Source organism: Nyctibius grandis, chromosome 10, assembly GCF_013368605.1.
Source record: "Nyctibius grandis isolate bNycGra1 chromosome 10, bNycGra1.pri, whole genome shotgun sequence".
Taxonomy (NCBI): Eukaryota; Metazoa; Chordata; class Aves; order Nyctibiiformes; family Nyctibiidae; genus Nyctibius; species Nyctibius grandis.
The window spans coordinates 27342272-27365186 of record NC_090667.1 but is presented as its reverse complement, the minus strand read 5'-3'; the positions used below and the strand labels follow the sequence as shown (position 1 = coordinate 27365186).

General features: G+C 45.7%; 1 protein-coding gene across 1 annotated transcript in view; it reads right to left on the bottom strand.

The window, feature by feature from the left end:
• Positions 1 to 19184, bottom strand: part of SYNPR (synaptoporin) — a 110189-nt gene extending 91005 nt beyond the window's left edge. Inside the window, exons 1-2 of the mRNA XM_068409135.1 lie at positions 19103 to 19184; positions 18932 to 18997 (exon numbers count right to left, since the gene is read on the bottom strand). Coding sequence (XP_068265236.1) covers positions 18932 to 18997; positions 19103 to 19120 — 84 coding nt within the window. The 5' untranslated portion in view covers positions 19121 to 19184. The remainder of the gene's footprint in view (positions 1 to 18931; positions 18998 to 19102) is intronic.
• Positions 19185 to 22915: the final 3731 nt, after the last annotated feature.

Genomic DNA, 22915 nt, shown 5'->3' with positions numbered 1-22915 from the left:
TGTAACTCTGAAGAGGAAAACTGACTTCTATGTTATTAGGCATGCAACAAACTAAAGGCACCACAAATAGGAAGTATTTATTCCATCTATTCCATGCCTTTGTTACACTCAAGAACTATAACTATGAATTAGACCTGGAAACAAAATCTCCATTTCCTAGGCTTTTTTCAAAAGCAGCATCATATGGATATAGATGCAGATGTACAAACTCACGCAATCTCTTAGAGTGACTAAAGCTATGATAATACGTATGACTGGGTAAGGAATATGATACTGTCACCCAGTTAACAACACGATACACGAGAAGGTAACACGGAAAATGTATTCCCAAGGAGTGTGAAAACACATTAACTCCTTGATGCTCTTCACAATCCATTGTCAGCCACAGAAGGCACGCCATAATATCCAATTCTGAATGTCAAAGATAAAAGACATGATACACAGTCATAATCAATTTTAATTACATTGTTTTATCGACAATCACCCTGTAAACAGGTCGGGAGCTAATTGGATCAATAAATGAATTCCCACTCGCTGCAAAGGGCGAGGCTTTCAGAGCGGCTGCGGATCGCTTATGTACCCACCGCAGCGGTCTTCGTTATATTCGGTATTTGAAGCATAAAACATTCAACAACAGGATATTTTAACTCCTAAAACCAGTCAATTATGTTTGCTGAATTAAGACTGTGTGACTGAGTTGGTAAGCGCAACGAAGGAGTAAGTGAAACAAAAGCCCTGTTTAAAATAGGTCGCTCCTTTCGAAAATTTTGCAATTACACACTGCAAATGCATTTGCATGTTCAATGAGTAATACATGTTTCTTGTGATGAGAAAGCCTATAAAAGCTTAATCAAAGCCTAGCTTATCAGCAAAGGCTAATTGGCTTCCATAGTGCATCATCCGGCAGAATCTAGCATTAGTGCAAGCTTTGCCAACTATTAGTCGGCAGAAAATCCCAATTTATTTTGATAACAGAGGTCTTACCCCCGGGGGTTTCCATGACCGCATAATCAGGTGGTGCATCGGTGGCCCATCCCATGCCCTCCAGTCAGCATCACCCAGTTAATCAACTCGACAGCCGGGAAAGATGGGAACAGACCATGATGCAAAGAGCAATTTGGGAAGGAAGAAAGGTACAAGGGTGATACATAATGAGTTGAAATGTTTTTCTTTTAAGAAAGAGTGCAAAATAGAAACTAATTAATAAACTGCCACAAGTAATGCAACCCAAAAATGCAAAATAATGGTGGACTGAAGTTTTCCCTGCAGTGAGCTGTCATCTCAGTTTGTGAACTGTAAGGCTGATTTCCCCAGCGTTATGCAAAGAACTGGCCCTTTTTTCCTTTTATTTAGACTTCATATTTTAGCTGCTGAGTCTTGTTTACACTGAGGTGGATTTGCAGGCAAGGAATAAACCTAACCCTTCTCTTCCTGGGCATGATCTGCCCGTGCAAAAATGTGGTAATATTCCAGGGAAGCACATCTTAGTACTTCCAGACTTGGATTTCCACCAGGACAACACATGACAACAAATAACAAGATCTACAGAAAGTCAGACCTTATGGAGGGTGGGGGTTAAATACATTTTATATAAAGATGAATTTATTCATTTAACACTCCATTTGAAATCATCTTACATCTGTGTCACAGCTTGAAATCGTTATAATCAACCTAGTAGAAAGTATCATGAGATATAATTTGCTTGGTGCAAGTCAACAGCAAGGAGCTAGAACCAGAATTTATTACCATGCTGAACCTAGTATGCAGGAAATATTTTTGTCATTTCAATTCAGTGACTAATTCAAGGGTGAAGAATCGAGCCCCACGAGGATCACCTGTAAGTATCTTGTGGCTATTTGACACCAGGCCACAGCAAAATGGTATCTTCTTAGAGTCTCATATAGCTATCAAAAAAGCATGTATTGTACAGTGCAAAGGTAAACAAGACAGCTCTGTAAGCATTATAGACTCATCAATACAGCACTTAATTGCTGAGAAGCCGAGATAATTAGCACTGCCCCATTGATTGCATCACATTAGGACCCAACCCATCCCCTCCACATGGCACAGCCTCGTGTTGAGTAGGTCCACCAGCTCATCCAGAGCCAGACCAGGCATCTCTGGATGACGTGTGGTGCACGTCCTGCCAACATTTCTCATTCAAATCACCCAGCTGCAAAACTCCAACTACAACAGTTAAACACAAGCAAAACAATCTAATTTTGTGCTTCAGAAGACCGACTAAGAGTCCCCCCACCGCCCATAAATCCAAGTGCTGGACCTGGGCGATTAGGACCGCGTGTTTCCTAGGTGATAAGCCTTTCATTTTTCTGGAAGACATTTGAAATAGAGCATAGGAAGATTAATCCTCCCCAGAGAAGGGAGAGTTCACTGGCTAATTTCTCTTGCATTTAGATGTAATAATTAGGCGTATTGATTCTTCTGCTTTGTTCCTTACCATCATAATGAAATAATTAAGACAACTTCAAGGAAGTATTTGAAAGCTCATTTCACATTGTCTCTTCAAACATGGGCCACCTAACACTTATGTGCACACTCAAAGGGAAAAGCAAAGGCAGACTCTCACCTTATTTATCTCCATAATTCATCAGGCACCAACTTCAGGCAGCAAAGTGCTGCCTCAGGCTCCACTCCATTTGCTGCCTATCATGACTATGAACAGCAACACAAATGATATCCATCTGGTGTGACCAGGACACACATTGCTCTGCTAAGCTCTCACAGCAACTTGTTATCAAGGGGGACTGGAGACAGGCTGACCCTCTCCAAAAGTTATGAAGAAAAAAAAAGCAATATTTGTAATAGCTATAATTCCCCTTGCAGAGCCTCACGGTAGGATTCTTGCAAAATATTATGCAAATGTTATTTCTAGTTCAAATTTTTAAGTTTAAGATTCTTGGAAGATAATGCTGAAGTGTCTACACTGAAGAGCACTCATGATCTCCATTCTCTCAGACAGCAGCACAACCAGGTTGTTCAAATACTAGTATGAAATTATCCATGAAGGGCTCAGTCTTTGCACTGCATCCACAGGGGGAAAACGTATCCCTGAGACAAGTGGTTTTGGGGCTCCCTGATGGTCCTCTGAGATGCACAGCTTGGCTGAATGGATCAGGGCCTGAACTTTATGCATTGTGCACATCTTCATGGATACCCAGGGAGAGCCAAAACTGGAACAATTATTAGAAGGATGAATGAAGATATTAAACATATAAAAAATTCTGAGAAAAGACACTTAAATTGAAAAGGATTTTCTCATGTCTAATTCAACATTACTAATTCAACAGTTGATAAGAGCTCTCTGATCTCTCCAGCATGTCTCAGATTTAAATAATTTTCAGCAATTTTGTATTAAATAGCCTTTAAAATATTAACCTTGTAAAAACACAGGGAAATGCGTATGCATTTTAACACATGCTTGCTTCAAAAGTACCACTAAGCCTAGATGATACAAAATCAGAGTCCCCCAGCTGCTGAGGGGCAAAGGGGATGACTGAAAAGAAAGAGCTCACTCCCCCAAAAGCATGCAGATATGCTGTCCTGGAATGTGACACCAGATGTGTCAGACATGGATAAGCATTTAGGTCCAAAGTGAGCACTAAACTTTCCAGAAGTGAGGCATTTACTGCAGACTCTGATCGTTGGAGTATCTTGACCCAAGAAGTGAAGTCACAGCCTCCTCCACCTTTTCCCTTTGTGCAAAGCTCACTCAGACTCTGGTAACTGATGTAGCTCTGGCACAGTTCTAGATATTAACATTTAACAGGCATCTCCTGTATCTCGTGGTCACTCTGACAGCAGGGGACCGATGTTTATGGCTGAACACTTCAAACAGAAATCTTAGATCTGGCTACCTCTCAGGAGGAGGAAACATCTGAAGAATGTGTTCCTCTGATATTTATATGCCCTCAGAAATGAAGGGTGTTTTCTGTATGACTCACATCCATGTTTTTCACTTGTGATATTTTTAAACTCCGAGATCCAGCACTGATTGGAGTGCAAAAAGCGTGACTTTTCTCCTGTCCTACCCCGAAGGGCCTTTCAGCCAGGTACAGGCGACAGTAGGAACTGGGAATAGGTCATCTCCAGGTTTACTATGGGAACAGAAAGCCTAAAAGAAATAGCTTTGGAATTTATGAACATCAGTCATACGTGAAAGCTAAACCTTGGCAGGTTTAATAAGAAGTACATAGACCCATTTCCTATGAGAACAACATGTATATTTGAAAACAAACAGAAAAACCAACCCAGAATAAGGACTCCTTTCTCCCCTCTTCACCCAAGAGTATCTTTACAGTCTAGATCAGAGCTAAATTTTAAAAATGCAATTAATTAAATAAACAATTCAAGGAGATATTCTCATGACAAGTGACCCAATGCAGATTGTTTACATGAATTTCCTCCCGCTGCACATCCCTTCTCAAATTCAGCATGCTCATATGAGGGCACCACGGAGAAACCCATGCCGTTCATAGCTACGTGGTAGGGGCTGGACCCAGAGCATCCAGGTCTGAAGTGTCCAGGCCTCAAAAAGCCAAAAGATGCAGACAAAAAATACAACAAATAACAATGCTTTGAAACTGCTCCCCAGAGTCCAGCTTCTCCGTCAGCTTGGAGAAGGCTGAAGGGCTCTTCGCTGGAGCAAGGCTCACCATGAAACCTTCTTGGCTGAGATAAAACGTCTTTAACATCAGGCGAACGTAAATGCTGCCTTTCTTTACATACAGTTTAGTTCCTTTATAGCATCATTCAAGAGACATAAATGCCAGCCTCAAGCTCAGAGAGACGCAACTAGCTGTTCGAAGGAAAATCATGAGTAAGATTTTGCTCTGGGCGAAGGATTTTGCTAATGGTTTTGCCAAACATTTTCTTCTGCAGGAGCCAGAAAGAAGAGGAAAGTTGAGGCAGAAGAACCACACAAGCAGTCAGAACAACGATAAAACCTGGAAATTTGAGAAGAGGCAAGAGAGGTCTTTCTGCCCAGCCAGGGGGAAGGAGGCTGTGAACACGGTGTCCCTCACTGGATGCAGGAGCACACCAGGCTTCTCCGTACTGCCAGGGCAAATAAACACACATGCATCACCGAAACACCTGAAGCAACTACTTCTTTTTTTAAAAAAAAATAACCTGCAAAGGTCTGAAAATTTGGCTAACAATTCAGATCAAAAGGAGTAACATTATCACAGAAACCCATTCAGTCTATACAAAAATTTCTCCAGCTCCCCAGGTAACAGGGAATACACCATTTTCTTTGCAGTAAACCTGAATTGTACAAGATACAGAGTTTAAATACATTTCCTTTCCGATAAGTTATCTCTTCCCCTCCCCACCAAGAGCTTTTAAAGACGCATCTTGAACTTAGAGCACTGGAGGGCTTTTTCTTCTCAGATTTTTAATTCACTGGCATCATAAAGACCTTCAGCAATTTACAGTGTGAAGTGCACTTTCTCTGTGCATTGCCCTGCTTTGAGCCAGTTCGTACATTACGGTTACTTCATTACTTACATTGCATTACACAGGGGCAAACGAAGCGGTCGTACTCCTCTTTGCAGCAGACGTGCCCCAGGGCTGGGACAAGCCAGATGTTTCCCAGGGCCCCACATCAGGCGTAGAGGCTGGGCTGCCCGGCTGCTTTACCCTAACTGCCCCGCCACAGTGCCAAGCCAAACAACACACTTCCTACCCTAATGCTAGCTTGAAAATAGGGTATATCAAAGAAATACTGCAGAGGAGGCAGCCACATCATCAGGCTACACTAATCAAGGTGTTGCAATTAGCAAAACAACAACAACAAAAAAAAAACAAACCCCAAACCAACAAAACAACAACAAAAAAAGACTTATGGGAGACATGCAAATTTTGTTGAACAATGGAAGGAGCACCAGAGGGACCACAACATATTTCTTCCTGCCTCTTGCCATGATCGTCTGGGCTCTGTGCCCTCCTGCAACTCAGTAGGACATAAGCCAAACTCCTCAAACCCTGAAGCGATGCTCCCCACACGTGGTTTTGGTGGCAGTTTTGTCAGGGGTTGAATAACAAATTTCAGCTTTAGCAACCGTGACCAACCAACATGCAAAGCTTTCGCCCTGTTACTCAGTTACTGCCTAACGAAATGGCATCTTGGCCAGAAAATCCCGTGTGTCTTCTTCAGGCATTTTCAAAGCGGAGTGCTCCCGTGGCTCGTCACCTAATTCCTGACCACTGCTTCTGCGAGACGCCTCTTTTCCCTGGGCCCTTCCCATCCGTACATGCTACGTGTTGGCTTTAAACATCACAAACAATACAGGTGGTAAAAACCAGAACAGAATGCAAGAAGCTCACTTTCCTCTTTGAAGGCACCTGCGCTTTCTTGGTAACGTGGTAAGATGATGACATGCCGGGAGGCCAGTCCACAGGGAATAGAAGAGCGCTATACATGGCATGTTGAATCTGATTTCGCTGCGTACCACCATATGGAATAGAATCTCAGCGGCATCAAACGTTTACCTAAACTCCATTAATGTCTTCTCCAAGCCAATATTTATAGCATACACACCAGTAGCTGCTGTCAGAGTGTGTATAAATGTTAAACTGAACTGTTAAAGAAACATAATGACAGATGCAGAGATGCTGAAGAGTGCAATCTATTCTAATTTATGATAATTTATTTCCATCATCTGGAGCCCTATTCAGAAGAGAAAGCTGAATGCATCCCAAAGCGCATCACGGGGCGGAGTGTAAAAATCCCCAGGAAAAAAAACAATCTCTTTTAAACCAAGCAAGAGTACTCTTGTCCTAACACCCAGGACATGCTCAGCAATCTCTCTGTGCAGAAGTAATACAGATGTGGGGTACTCGAGCCCTGCCTCCTGGCAGCCCCGTGACACGCAGGTTTTATTGAAAGTTGGGAATAGCTGGGAACTGTTTGTCCCATGAGAGATGTTCGATCATTGCTGAGTCACTCGTTTTTAGGGACTAAGCTGTGCACAAAAACATTTATTAGCTCTGTCAGAGTCTCTTCAGCTGCATTAAAAACCAACACGGCACCCATGGGTGGCCAGCGCGAACAGGCGCATAAACAAAAAGATGGAAAACTATTTTTAAAAACGAGTGAACTGTGCCATGGTGAGCTATACGGCAGAAAAAGCTTTTCTATGCCACTGCTCAGCAACACAAGCTGTGCTGGATCAGTTCTGCCATGAGACCCAAGCTCCGTCTCGGTCTCCTGTTGCTGCTGTTCTGCTGTGAAAGCATGATGGAGGGAATGAAAAAAAGGAAAGGAAAAAAAAAAAGCAGTGAGAGCACTTGGTCCCACAGCAGGAAGTGCTACCGGGTCACAGAGGACCATATTTTCAGGGCATCGTCCCTCCCCGGGAAGCGCCGTGACATGCAGCGATGGCAGGAGGCTTTCTGCGGCGTGGCACGCCCAGCGTTCCCCTGCATATGTCGGCCCACCACAAAGCCAGCTCCTGCTGCCTGCCAGGGCCTCGCAATCTGGCCAGGCACAGCTCTGTGCTGGAACAGGCGCCCTCTCCACAGGAGCACGCGCAGCCCGCGGAGCCCACGCAGCGAAACACGGAGGCTTACAAACGCGTCTCTCTGATTGCCTGCTACCTGGACTGTGCTGCCTTTGTGCAGCTCTGAAAATCTCCATGTTTGACCAAAAAAAAGGGCTAGGTGTACAATATAAGCACAGACTACAACACTAACATGCACACGCTGCCTTAAAAGTCAACGGAAAATTTTCCACCAAACCACTTTCTGCATTTTAGACTCACTCATCTTCTTCCAAAAAAGTTGTCACCTTCCCTCTAAAGACATTGACTCCTCTTTGCAAGTCCCAGTGCTAAGGGCTCATAGTATCTACCCTGGGAACACTACTGCTGTGCCTCCAAGGAGTTTGGGTTGGCCCCTTGCACTGCCCCTGCTCTGTAAATCAGACTCCACCACCCCGATGCACAGGAGGGTTACACCTGATGTGATCCATCACCGACTCCTCCAGGAGGAGCGAGCCTGGGGCATCACAGGGGGATGCTCTGGGCCACGGAGATAAGGAGAATACGACCCAACTACTGTTTCTTTACAGAAATATTTTGAGCTGAAATATTGGAGTTTCTGGCAAAAATGTTCTTCATTCACAATCGCACCAGAACGCCAAAGTTTCCAATGGAAACTTAGATTAAAATTATTCTTCTCCCAAGGAAATTTAATTCCTTTTCCCAAATCAGCTCTACTAATGACTCTTTTTGATGCAGCAATGACAGCCGCTTCCCTGACATCAAGGTACAGCCCAAATCACAAAGGACAAATCTTCCACGCACCCCTCAGTCACCTGCCCCAGGCTATAAAACACGAGGGAGCTCACTGTAATACCTTTCCTTGCCATGAAAACACCGCAGGGGAAACGTATAACCACGTCTTTATTTGAAGACTTTTCCGCACGTTCAGGAATTGGCTGTGGTGGGGCTGCTTGGCTACGTGCCACTCGGTGCCCACATTCTGCACAGCTGCACAGCCAACCAGCAGCCTGCCAATGCTCTCAAACCGGGCGTTTGGCTGGGAATAATCAATAGATGTGCCCAGTCAATGCCATACAGCGTTGCTTTTGCTCTCAGAGCGATCAAACTTTATTAATTATCCCACTTGAAACGGATTCTGTTTTGCAATAAAATCTCAGCTCCTGGCCTCAACCCTCTCCACGAGTAATTCCATCAAGGAAACACTTCTTGCAGCACCATTCACAGAAGGAGATTAAAAATGGGGAGAGAACATGTTCAGAAAGAAGCTCCATTGAGCCATACTTATGAATAATCTCTCTGTCCACATGCCTTTGGTCACCAGTTGGAAAAGTCCGTTTGTGCGGCACTCGGTACTTGGCAGCATGCAGCTTTTGCACTCTTATCCATGCTCAAATGCATCCTCGTGTCTGCGTGCAAGATCAGAACAAAACGCTGCTACGACACAACGGCAGACACCATGTATATCAGCTCGCTGAGATCAAAGGCACACAGCAGCAAAGAATTTAATTAAAATGTTAAAATTAAACAGGAAGGCATCCATTGTTTAATTTTTTGGCAGGCATGTTCTTTCAAACCGGGACCTAATTCCATTCCCACATGCTGACTGCCCTTGGAGATGGCAGGCAGGAGAGCTCTGCCAGATTTATCGGCTGCAGGATTTGGCAGTGGGGGGAATCCCACACTTGCTTTGGTTTTGAAGCACAGTCTCTAAAAAAGCACTTTTTTAGTGAGAAAACTGCTCAGTTCCAAAGGATAATTATTGCAATATATGCATTTTGCAGTAATAAGCCAATTCCCAGTATCCAACCTAACCCCACTGGGCTGGGCACGATATACACCCATGGGCATCATTCCCCCTTACAGTCCCAACAGGGAGCTGTGACCTTGCCATGTTCGACCGCTCCCAGCCACCACTCTCTCCATACAAAGGTTGTTTTAAATGGGGTAAAAAAATCTGATGCAGAGCAGTGCTTTTTTGTGTGCAACTTCATCTCTGTGCAAGAAGTAGCAGGGGGAAGCAACTGTGTGGTTTTAAACTTGCACACAGATGGGGGCTTGTCTTGTTTTGCTTCCAGCGTACCTCCAGCACCCAGCCAGGGAGAAGATTATTCTGAAAACACTTCAAGCAAGGCTCATATTTGCTTGTTAAATAACTGTAAGATATTTCCTGGCACCCTGGGGTATTTTGACTTGGATGCTGAAGGGAGCCGTAGGCCATAATACGGCCCACATCAGGGAGGCTGAACCAAGAAGCCAGTTGTCTCCTTGTTTTTTGGGAACCTGTCAAGGAAGATTTTGCTATTTCTATAGCGTTATTTGGGGTGCCACAGAGGCTTTTCACCTAATACTAAGAAGACTGGCAAATGCAGTGTCAAACATGGGGCCCCAATACAAGCACCCAACATGCAGCTGCCAAAGGATTTGAGCTGAGGCTTATCAGTTCAAGCCAAAGATACTTTGGATTTGCATCACCTGAGAAATAACACAGCAAGGCAGACCATTAACATCAGGAGAAGTGATGACTGAGGACAGACACAATAAACTTTCTGAAATTCAAAAAGCTACTGAAGAGCTGTTACTGTGAATTACTTCTTGATGTATCAATGGTCTTGCCGATGTTAGGTAGCATTTGTTTCAGAGATCTTCTGGGCAGAATTTCACCCTCAATACTTCAGGTTCTTGAGCACTTCTAGTGAGTGTTCAGTCAGACTGTTTGCAGCAGGCTCTGGTATTTCTCATGAAATAAAGATCAAGTTGACAGGTCAGGAGTTGTGCAAGACAGTCAAATCAGATTTATATCTGACAGTGGGTCTGGGACTGTACATCTGAAAATTTATAGCACTTTATTGAAATCTTCCTGATCCATAATTTTTCTCCTGCTTCCTTAACACAGAGAAACAGGAGACTACCTCCCAACTGCTGTCTGGCACATCTCAGTGCCTAAGATGCCTGTTAGGATCTTCTCAGCAAAGGGACATCCTCAATCCCCCAGCAAAAGCCCCCTGTGTAGGGTGTCATGATCTCTGACCACTCTGAAAATACACTAAATTCTGCTTTGCGACGACACTGCTAAACTGGGGCTGGGGCATCTGCACCAGCACCTACCTGGGAACAGGAGCCCACAGAGCTCCCCCCGACTTTCATCCCAAGCTCCAGGCTGCAGCACTTTCTGCTCCCCACAGCACTAGCTCAGCAGGCTCTGCCTCTAACACAGCCTTCTCCCCAGATGCTAAGGCATTTTGGAAACGGCACAGACTGAACAGCTTGTTCAGAGAAACGCATTTATCTATCCATTAGAACATCACAAAGAAAGGAAACTTAAAACAATAAAGGGCAATGAGCACATTACTTCAGCCTTTCCTGGATTGTGCACATACCCCACTGCTTCAAGGACCAAAGGTGGCATTAGGCTCATGAGACCTTTCTGCTTTCCTCTCCATGACGAGGACCATTACATTCCTTCATGCCACAGATGGCTGCTCATCCAGAAAACCCCCTCTCTTGGGGGCCAGCATCAGTCTAATCCTCTGATGATCCTTCTCCCCTAGCAGCATTATGGAAATACTCAACCATGGCAGTAACCCAGATGTCTGGTGCAAGACTCTCGCTCCCTCTCACCACCACCAGCCTCTGAGTGTGACTTACAGGAGTTCTCACCTCACCATGCATTTTAGCTTAGGTTTGAGCAGTTTGCAAATGCATACAAATACTACGCGAAAAAATCTTCTGGATTGTGCACCCATGGATGTGCTTGCATCCATAGGCTGCTAATGAGGCAACACCTAATATTTTTTGCTTATATAAAAGACTCTTGGAGAATACTTCCTTGCTTGACTGAATGCCATTACCAAACCCTTTTAATGTCATAATTTGTGTCTACAATTATAATCATTGAAACCCCCATCATTTTATGTGATTTAAGCATTTCCTTAAGAATGGGGAGCGATATTAGCTTTTCTAACCAAGTGAAGTATTCTGAATGGGAAAATACTGCTTCCAAGGACAAACCGGAGAAGTCTCTACAATGGCCAGAAGACAAAACTGTACAAATTAAACAAAGCAAAAGCTTACAGTTTGTCTATATTCAGTATTCTTTTGCTTTTGCCAAAAACCAAGCAAGCTGTCACCTTAGCAACTGTGTCACACTTTGTAGTACATACGCCACTTTGAACAAACACCTTAAAAGCAGCACCTCCACACTGTATGTTCCTTTCCCTAATGTTCTTTACAGCACTTTGCAGATTCCCCCCCTGAGAGCAAAAGCCATTAAGACCCCTTTAGCCAGTTGCTGGGCTGGACAGCCAGCCAGGCAGCCAAGGGCTGTTTTCCACACTGCACCCCAGGACCATAACACTACTTAACCGCTTTTATTTGGTGCCAAAGGAGAAAGCTGCACTCGCAGAGGTGTTGCATGAGCACTTTGCCTTCCATCGCCCTGCGCAGAGCCCAGCATTACCTGCTTTCTGCCTCTCCCCTTCTCCTGAGTCAGGAGGAGGTCCCCTCTCCTGGAGCAGAGCGGAGACTTCAGCCAGGGACCAGGAGGTCTCCTGCCCTTTGCCATCACACGTAGTGCCATGAATCCAGGTTAATTCAGGGACCACAGGAGCCAAATGCTGAAAGGGTTTTATCACAAGCACCTCCAAGCCTGTCCTCCCTCGACAGCAACATTTGAATCCAGAGATGTCAACATGCAGGGCTTTTACCCGGGGCTCCAATTATGCAGATGCTGATTTACAAGAGTGATGACTGAAACATCTCCCTCATAAAAATTGGCAAGGAGACTTCAGCCGTGTATGTCTAGTGGCAGAACTCTCTATCTCCATGCATCTTCTTGCTAGTTTGAAAGTCAGATCATTTTTGTTCTTCCTTTCACAGAAACCTGGTTTGCATATATAATCAAATTTAGCATTAATGAGTCTCTTTCCTCATCTTCTATTCCTAATGCTTCAAACAGCAACAATCGGATAACGCCAGTGGATTCTGCCATCGAGAATGTGGTTTACCATGAGGAGATTTCACCAGTTTCACCCAGGGATTTCCACAGAAGCAATACATCACTCCAACAGCTCCTGCCTTCTGGAGCACTGTCTCTCAACCATATGTGCTAATCCTACATAACTCATTTATACCATGTTCCACTCTGGGCTGCTTGAGAATCATCAGGATTTAAATGAATTGTTAGGTGACCTTTTAAAATCAACTCTTCCACCCCCACAAAGTGAGCCTAAGTGGAAAATGGCAGGCATTTTTCAGATGAAAGATGCCATTTATTTGCAATGTGGCCAGGCATTGCTGACCTTTTCTCCTTGCCCATACCAGCATTTGTACCATTTTAACAGCAACATTTTGATGGGACAAGATTAGTACGGTTCTCCGTTTCCAATAAGATATGCACACAGATAAACACGCATGTGAACAGCGTGCAGAACAGCCAGCTCTCTGCAGTCTGCGTAAAACCATGGGATCACAAGACAGATTTTCTGCTCTTTCACTTGTGTTCTGGGTTTTCAGTCTATAGGGCTTCCATCCTTCTTCTGCTACCCTGACCTAAAAGCATATGGTTCATCAAAGCCAAAGGTTTCCGAATCACAAGACTCCCAGAAGTTGAGACTTTAAGACCACAAGGCAAAACACCATGTAGGCACTGCTATTCTGCTGCTCCCTTTATCCCAGTCCCACTGACAGTGACACATGGCTTTCACATCTGGCTTCAGCGAGACTACAAAAACTCATATCTTTCCTATTGCACACAACTCACCCCAACGTCTAATGGCAAAATCCACCTCTCAGTTCTTCCTCATAAAAATAACTTGTCCAACAGAGTTTCCTGCTTGCAGGTTACAGATGCCCCAGTATGTGTTCGGAAGTCGTACACCCAACGACAAGGACTGACAAAGCCTGCTCGCAGGGCCTGGGTCTCCTGGATGCTCACATCCGTCGTTTCACTGTGGCAATTTCTGTCTGCACAGACCTGCAGTGTATTTTGCATGCATTATGCTAAGCTGCCTATAAGAAATCATCCAATTAATGACAGCTTACAGAGAAGGGTTAGTTACACAGTAATTACCTTTCTAATATTAAAATACCATAGAAATGGATTTACATTTTTTGATTAAGTGGCACATGTTTTATTGACCTGACACTACACATACAAGACCTTTGAGGCAGTACCTGGGACCAGGTTTTCAAGAACAGCTAGGTACCTACATCCCAAGGCAGACATTAAAAAATTTGACAATACAATTTTTACATGTGTTTGTGTATCTTACACATCAAGATGGATGGATCCAGCACTAAATGCAGCATCTGATCCTGGCACTGCATAAGCAACATCAGCAGGCAGAAAGAAATATTCTTTTTATTAAGGCTTCTCTTTCAATATGAGGGTAGAGAAGGTCAAACACTCAACTCTCAGCCCTGCATCCATGAGGAGCATTAAGCTTCAGCAAGGTTACCCTGCCCAGTCACCTAAAGTCTCTGCCCATGCCAGAGTAGACAGCAGCCTTCTGGTTAAGCAAAAACCAAACAAGCACAAGCAAACGTGACGAAGAGTCTCAAGCAACTATAAAATATCTCAGGCCCATAATACAGCATACAGAGCAAACTACTAATCACACATGCGTCATGCAAGCATTGCCTTCTCATTTTTTTTCATTTATTTTCAGCATCTCAAGATATCTAGGCTTTTCTAGGACACACTTGAAAGCATGCAGCTACTTATGTCCATTCATATGCATGCAAATATAATCCAACAAAAGTGCTCCATGGCCAGATGAGCAATCAGCATTAGGACAAAAGACAAGACTTATCATCAGTCTTTCAAGATTCAGATTCCCTTTGCCTTCCAAACACACATCTGTGTGCAAGGCAAGGGTTGCTAACCCTTTCAGAAGCCATACAATCAAAGCAAGCTTGACTCTTGCCAGGCTGCCAACAGCCTGGCCTTTTTCCTGGCTCACAAGTCAAATGATCACATCATGAAGGCAAGGAAGCAAAGCTTGATCCACACAGAGCTTTGAAACTGCCTTGCAATTCCTTTGTCCAGTTTCCACCAGAGATGAATGGGGATTTGTAGTCCAAACGCCCTGAGCTGCTCTGGAAATCTTTGGCATATCCCATGAAGATGCTCATGAGCAGTGACGATGTGCAGTCATGCAAGGCCTGGAATGTATTTTTTCTCCACAAAGGCAAGAATTAAAACAACTCCTCAGATACTTTTGGGTTCATTGAACATCCTCATGTCCAATTCTAAGTCATCCTATCAAGAAAAGCCCCAGTATCCACAAGATTTGTCCTGCAACATACATGACCCACATCTGCCCTGATACAAGCAGTGCCGGCTTAGACAGAGCTACTTGTACTGTCTTTGTGCCCAAAGTACCCACCCTGCTGTGCCCATACCAGCCTAGACAGGGCTGCAAGCTGGCGGAGCAGGGCGCTTGTTGCATGGGGTGTTATAACAAGAACCTGTGGATAATCCCCAAGGCAATCACAGCACCTCCCAGCCTGCAAAGCGGTGGAGTTGCTGCATCTCTGCTGTTTATCAAGGGTTCCAGGGAAAGGTGTTACGGACAGCACAGCACCTCCTGTTACTCCACAAAGACACTGAACAAAGGTCAGTCAGTTTGCTTTGGGTCTGCAGGAGGAAAGTTGTTTGTAGCAAATGACTGTGAGGAAGCAGCAGACATAATTAACATCCTCAGCGGAGTGATACAAAGTTTCCATTTTTACAAAAATATTTTTGCAAGTAACCACCTGATCATATACACATAGCACTGAGATGGGCAGAGCCCTGCTTTTCACTTAATTTGCTTGTGTAGGGCTCGAGAGAGGTAACCACTGTGGAACAGACCAACCACAAGTGACAAACCTGCTTGTCTTGCTCACTTTTGGCAGACCCTGGTAAAAGCAGTCTAAACACATCCAGAGATTCACAGGACTGAAATTAATCCAGGGAGATGAATGGACATATTTCTTCTCTTTCATCTTTCCTTATTCATTATTGTCAGGTGCACGTGCAGGAGAGTCATTTCTCAACTGAAGTTGTAACAGTGCTTGTGAAATTGCAACTGGTTGTAGTGTCACAGTAGATTATCCTGAGAAATAAGCTTCAGAAGGACACCCTCTTCTCATGCAAAGATCTGTGGAGTAACAGCCAAGGGAAAAAAAACAAAAGAGGAGCAAGAACAAACACGGCTTTTAAACAGCTTTTCCCTGTCCCCAGCACCTGCCATGAAGCAAGAGTTGACTCCAAGCTGGAAACACCCAGGGCCTATCTTGTACAGCAGTGTGCAGTTTTCCAAGCCCAGACTTGTGATCCATACACTGTAAGTACACAATCTGTTACCAAGGTAGAGCTCTGAGTTCTCAAAAAATGCAACTCTTGCCTAGTTGATGCAAGTCACTTTTTTTTCCCCCCTCTCTTTTAACCTTTCCTGAGCCTGAGCCAATGCTGTCTCTTAATGACTTCTAAATGCAATTTCTTGCCTGAAAATAAGATTACAAAGTACATGGGAAATACAAATGAAAACATATTACAGTGCTGCGAATATTCAGAAGAATCAGTCCTATGTCAGCATCTTCTCTCTGGGTGTTGGGTGATAGTCAAAGCAGACGATTGAAGAAGGTCAGATAAAGTCCTTGCTCCTCGAGGCAGAGGTCCATGTCTGAGCCAGACTACAGGTAAGCTGGCATTTGCACACCTATAGATTGCTTCTGCACCAGTTACAGTTTCACGCCTGAGAAACCTACAGCTGCACGTTGTCTGCAGACTTGCAACCGTTTGCACTCGTTAATACCCAAATTTCAGCAGCAGCGCTGCACGAGAGGGTTATTAATAAAGACACACTGACCCCTGAGCCACCACGGGCCTACACAAATTGCCCAAAAGAGCAGAGCGCAAATTCAAGGCTGGACTACCTGGACCAGCTGAGGACATTTTCTGTCTACACCATCTTCACCCTACCAGCCCTTCTGAGGAACCCCCCGCCTCTGCCAGCCGTGCTGCACCAACACAGAGCCTCCCCCCAGGCACGAGAGCCACCCAACGCCCAGAATCGCTGCGTCACCAGCTGGGCCAGGAACTTTATTTCTTTGCAGATGCAACCCAGGACCCAAGTGGGGGGTGTTAAGAGGTGCCCCCAGTAGCATATGGGCTATAGTACACAAACCATGGAGCAGAAACGCCAGTTCTCCTCTTCTGAGATTGCAGAAAGGGCTTTCTGTGTCCTGCCTGCTTGCTTTTCACACTAGAAATCCCAAACTTGGCTTTCTGGGAAATATGCATTGAAAAAGCCTACGTTTTCCAAAAGCAGAAGTTAACACCTCCCTTTTAGATAACAAAAAAGCCAAAAGAAGGCAACATTAGAATTACTTGCACTTGCTTTCCCAGTTCCTAAAACGCTGTGAAACTGGGTGTTATGATTCACCTGCCACCTCACTCGCATGACACCGGTCACATCCTCTGACAGGTGATTACTGTAAAGCTCTGAAAAAACTCATCAGCGTTAACGAGAGCAGGTTCAATAAATTCCACTGTCACCAGCACATTTTGCATAAAAAAAAAAACCCTCACACATCATTTAACACCTGAAATGAAACAGCTGTAAATCCAGCAATTAGCGGTGTAATTTGACTGTTCTGATCAAGCGCACCAAGGGCTGCGAGGCTGCCAGGGAACGTCAAAGCGGCCACAGGATCTTCTGGAGCATTTGGTGTTTTTTTCAAGTTTAAAATTATAATTAGGCTGAAAAGGGGAGTCTGAGGGAGAGACGGATGCTTCGTTGAGACTGGAGATGGTAGAGAGAGGTGGGTAGCAGTTGGTAGGCATGGTGAGAGAAGGAAGATGGGAGCAACAAGATGAAGTGAGCAGGGATGGAATTTGGGTAATCCAAAAAGACTTTCAAGTACATATTAAAAAAAAATATAATAAATTCTTCCACACTCCAGGATATCTTACACTAAAATGTGCTTAATTCTACTCACATGTACATTTCAAAAAGGGAAAAAGTAATTTCTCAGACCATCTTTAACACACTCTGCATCCTTCTCCCACATTCCCTTATTGCCAAGGACTGATACACCTCAGCTGTGTCAGAAGAGCTCTGTTTACATGCAACCACACATGCATTTATATATATAAACAGGCAATGCGCAGAGAGAGCAGCCAGAAGAGTTCTACATGTGGCTTTCAACCATGACAAAGGCAGCTTTTATATTCGGTTGTTGGAAGAAGTTACAGACTAGGAAACTGCCAAGAGGAAAGAGTTCCCGCTCGCTGTCCCGAGGACACCAACGCACTGGGGGGAACAGTCTCCTCGCAAGGCACAGCCCGTTTCCCCCGGCCCTCCGCCCTTCCCGGGGAGCTCGCTTCCCAACCACCACCAGACATAGCTTCACCGGACGGATAGTCAAGAGCCCACACTCCCAGCAGCTATTTGCCATAGAAACAGCTTTGCTCCCTCTTCTGCTTCACGGCAAGCGCTACAGAATGGTTGAATCACTCCCAGACCGGTGTCCAGAGCTCAACGCTTGGATGTCCTGACTTCTCCTTGAGGCAGGAGCAGCAGTGCCAAGTGTGTTTGCAGGAGCTCTGGGCAAGGAACACAAGGGACCTCGTCCATCCTCTGCATGCAGGTCACCCCAGCGTGGGGCCACCTTGTCCCAAACCCATGGCACCACCACATCCCCATCACCCAGCTCCGTGGGACGTGGTGCTTTGAAGCGCCCGATGAGGAAGAGGAGCTGTTGACTGCGGGCAGGGACGAGGTCTGGGGCACGCAGCTGCCCCCAACACGCCAAAACACCCCTTGGCAAACAGCCCACAGCCAGGCAGCGCGCAGCGGGTGCGAACATGTGGATAAACGCGCCTGCACGGGGACGCGCCCCCCAAAATACGCAGTTTACATAATTCCCCAGCCAGCCGGCGTTAGGGGAATGTGATTAATCCTCCATGACATGTTCTGAACTTTCCGTTCAGAGCGGCTCTCTCCTCCCGCAGACCTACTGGCGATGAATGTCATTTGACCTGCAGACTTCACTACGAATGAGCATCACAGCAACAAACAGTGACATTGCTCCGCAAACCAATTATCTACCTCCTTCCCCGCTCGGCCCAGAGACAAGTTTGCTACATGCATAATGAGGATTTTTTTTTTTTCTCCTCGGTTTTTTTTTTTTAAAAAAAAATCGTTTACATCCAGCACAAGGATGGGGGGGGCACTCACAAACCCAGCCCCCAGCCCACCACATCGCTTCAGGATGAGAGTCCTCAGCCCCAGCCCCTCGCCCCCAGCCCCCGCCGCCGTCCCAGCCCGGCTCCCACCTGTTCCGCGGGGTGCAGCGCCAGGCACCGCGCTTCGGGGCCAGCCCCCAGCCCACCCCCCGGCCGAACACCCCCTGGCACTCACCCACTCGAGCACCCTGAGGAAGGCCAGCGGCTCCTTCACCACGCGGAAAGTGCCCGCGGAGGCGAGCTGCGAGCGAGAGACAGGGCAGTCAGCACCGCGCCGGCTCCGCGCTTCCCCCCTCCCTCCCTCCCTCCCTCCCTCCGCGCATCCCGCCCGCGGGGCTCCGCGTACCTGGTCCACCGCTTCCATGGCGCCGCAGCCCCGCGGAGCCGAGCGGAGCGGAGCCGCCCGCCAGCCGGGGATGCGCCGCGCAGCCCCCGCGCACGCCGGGCGGAGCAGCCGGGCGGGGCCCCGCGCCCCCCGCACCGCCCCCCGCGGAGCCGCCCCGCGTCCGACCGCTACTTCGCGCTGCTCCCCGCTGTCACTCCGCCACTTTTTAAATTAGTACTAATTAAAAAAAAATATTATTTCGGGGCAGGAAAGAAACGGAAGACGTCGGGAAAATTAAAGAAAAAAAAAAAAAGAAGAAGAAAACAAACTGCCTCCCCCACCGCCTGCAAAGAAACTCCGGACATGGTGGACGGCACCGCACCGTGTCCTCCCTTCCCCTCTCGCCCTCCCGGGGCAAGTCGCCCGCCGGCCCCGCTGCCAGCCGGCTCCCTCCGCGCCCGCTCCCTCCTGCTTTTGCAGCATTTCCTTGACAGCAGAACAGCATTTGCTGCCTTGCGTTGCCATCGTTCTGGCCACGTTTCCCAACGTAGCCTTAATAATTACAATATATTCTGTGTGGCACAGCCCGGCAGGAGCAGCAGCTCCCTGTGCCCATCCACGCTTGTGTTGCCCTTGCCTGCTGACGGCATTCACAGTTCCTTGTGGCATTAAAACATCACCATGAGGGTGTTATGATGGAGCCAGGTTCTGCCCCGGCAAAGGCTCAGGAAAGTGCAAGGGGCACAAACTCATCACCCTGTTTAACACCACACATCCAGGAACTAGATTTAGGCCCTGCTTCTGCAAACATTTGCGTATTCACTTAACTGCCACCCTGCCGACCCGTTGTGCCACCAGAAGGACACCAGTGCTTAAATAGGATTTAGGCCCTAAGTAGGTCAGAGACTGCAATATCTGCCTAAAAAAATACCTGAAGCTTTACGCCCTGTAAGGAATCAGCCATCTGCAAAAGTTTAATAAGTCAATTAGTTTTGCTCAGATTAAAGCTCTATTTAAAAAAAAAAAATCCAAATGTATTCATGGAGTAAACAACATGCATGTGGAAGGGAATGGATTTCTGAAGGTTTTATTGGAATTTGAGGCAGAGGATTTTGTGTCAAAGCCACAGATCTGCAACAAACCCAGCTGAAGTGTGTGAAAGCAATGGGACTGGGTCCAGTTCTATTTTGTGTTTTTTTTTAAATAATCTTTTTTTACCTTACCAAAAACCAGCTTTGAGGTCAGAATTACAATTTAAATTCATTTTTTCAAGATAAAAAATGTTGTATTTTGTGCCCTTCTTTCTTTCTGCCCTAGCAGAAAAAACAGGAAAGAAAAATGGAGAATTTTTCCTTACAAAATGTTATCCAGTAAGCTTTTTTAATTTAACTAACAACCTCTAGGAAATACAGAACACTTTTCAGCAATTCTAGTAACTGCCTGCTGGTGGCCTAGTGGGAGGCAGAATCCCTTCACAGAGGCATAGGGACAGAGCATCCCCAAGTCTCCAAAAAGCAGAAGCAGGTAATGAAACAAAATTCACCCTCTGACTTTCAGCCACAGCTTCCCCCACTGGTGCAGAGATCCAGGGCTGGGTCACTGCCAGCCACCTGCCTTCAGCTCATATCTGAGGAAGAAATTAGTTCAGTCCCCAAGAAGAGCAGGGTAACCATGCTCCCTCCTAGAGATTTCAGCTCTGGTGTTTGCTGTCAGCCATAGTTAGACAAGCACACAAGTAACCACCAAAATTCTCAGCTGTGGGAAGTTTCATTGCTTGCAGTTTACCATGACTCTCATGGGTTGTTTCCTTTAATAGGTTTCTTTCATATTGGAGACTTACAGCTGTGGATATATTGAAGCAGTTCAGAAACCTCCTAAAAGATTAAAAAAATACTGGAACATTTAGTAAAGGCATAACTGAGCAGTAGACTGGGGAGATGTGGAGAATATTTTTACCTTAATTTTATTGATAGTATATTCTGAAAGAAATATATGCCCAATCTCCAGTGACTGCCATGGAGAACTGGAAGCTCAATCCACTCACCCTGTCAGTTATTACCTCCTATTATAATCCTGAGATCATTAGTAGCACTTGAACTTCAGTTTTCAAAAAATCATCAAAGACAGAAAAACAAAAGCAAATATTTGTTAGACCTTCACCACTGGCAGGTTGGGCCCTTCTGAAGCCTGGAATGCTTTCTCTGCTGCTCTCTAGCTCAGCATGCTTGGGCTTGCAGCAGCTACGCAGCTCCCTCATGCTGTTTTTTCCTTTCCCTTTCTTCAGTCCCAGCTGTGGTTTGGCTTGGTGCTCTCCAGTGCTCGGCCATCCCCACCTCAGCTCCCCCTTTGGCTGCAAATCCTTGCAGAGCTGTGGCAGAAACTTGATTTTATAGTCAGTGCTTGGTGCCTCTTCTAGCCGTTATTAAGTCTTCCAGATGGCTATTAGCATTTGTACTTCAATATGACAGTGTCTCTCTTTGGCTTTCACAGCTGCTCTCTTCACACACGGTCCCAGTTAGCTCAGAATTAAGAGCATCTCCTAAGTTCTTGAGCCTTCTAGTACAAACCTTGCTCTGCAAATGACAGAGATCCACATTTTTTTGATAGTACATAATAAAACACAGTCTGAAATGTATGTTCTAACGAGCAGAGATGATACATCTGCAACTACTGGAGATACAGCAAGAACCTATACACCAAGATACTAAATTATATTCACTGTTCTCACACCTGGATGACCATGCTTGACATGCATTGATCAAAAAATGCTGTACAAGTGCAGTTACAAATCTCCATGATGAATGAAAAAATAGTCTGGGGAGACCAGAAGTGTTGCATAGGGACTGGACCTCACACCATGAGCATGCTCCCTAAAGCCAGGATCCTCCTACCCTTACCTTGGAGAGGCTTCACCAGTGCCATAGGGGAAGGGGCAACACCAGTCCTGCATCACTGCTGGGGGCCAAAGTCACCCACAGGACCATATCATTTTAGTGCTCTTCCCATTTCACTTTGGAAAAATAAATGTAATTGGCACAAATCCTGATATGGCAAGTTTAAAAGTTAAAGACCTTATTTCAGGATTAGGATCTTGTCCAGCTACAAGCAGTGGTTTCTTTCCTGTTTCTAGGAAGCACGTACCCTGATTTTTCATTTGGGTACAGAGGGTGGGAAGCTTCCCTGATTAATGGCAAGTGTAAGAACTGCATCTGTTAGATGTTATATATCAGCAGAAAAATCATCAAGAGGTGCCTACATCTCACTTGTACCTTGGAAAGGTTTTATTCCCAGGGCTTTATCAAGAGATATGTCAGACTTCTGACCTCCCAAACCTGTATTGGGGCAAACCCTTTCCTCTTGTGCCCCCCCCAAGCACCAGGCCAACTAAATTCACCCTTTTGCTCCACACCCATGGACTGCAGCCCATGCTGTGCTGGAAAGCATCAGATCAATGCAAGCAGCAGATCGATACAAGCTCGGCTGTGCCAGTGCCACTCCTAAGCACGTGGCTCAGGATCAAATTGGCCCTGTGGGAACTGAGAAATGGTCACTGCCAGACGGGGACACTAACTTTGGGGATGGCAGTGATGCTGCCCCTGCCCAGGGCTGCGTCAGGCAGAGCTATGCCAGCCTTGAGGGACTGAAAGAGGGCAGCAGGGATTTATCTTTGCTCGGGATATCTTTGGTTTAAATCTTACTTCCATATGCCTATGGGGAAAAATGGTAAGGAATGATCTCTTGTTCTGCTAGACCAGACATTAAATGTAAACCACATATACTTACATACAGTTATATATGCATGCACACCTATAAAAAGTAAATAGCTGAAAATGC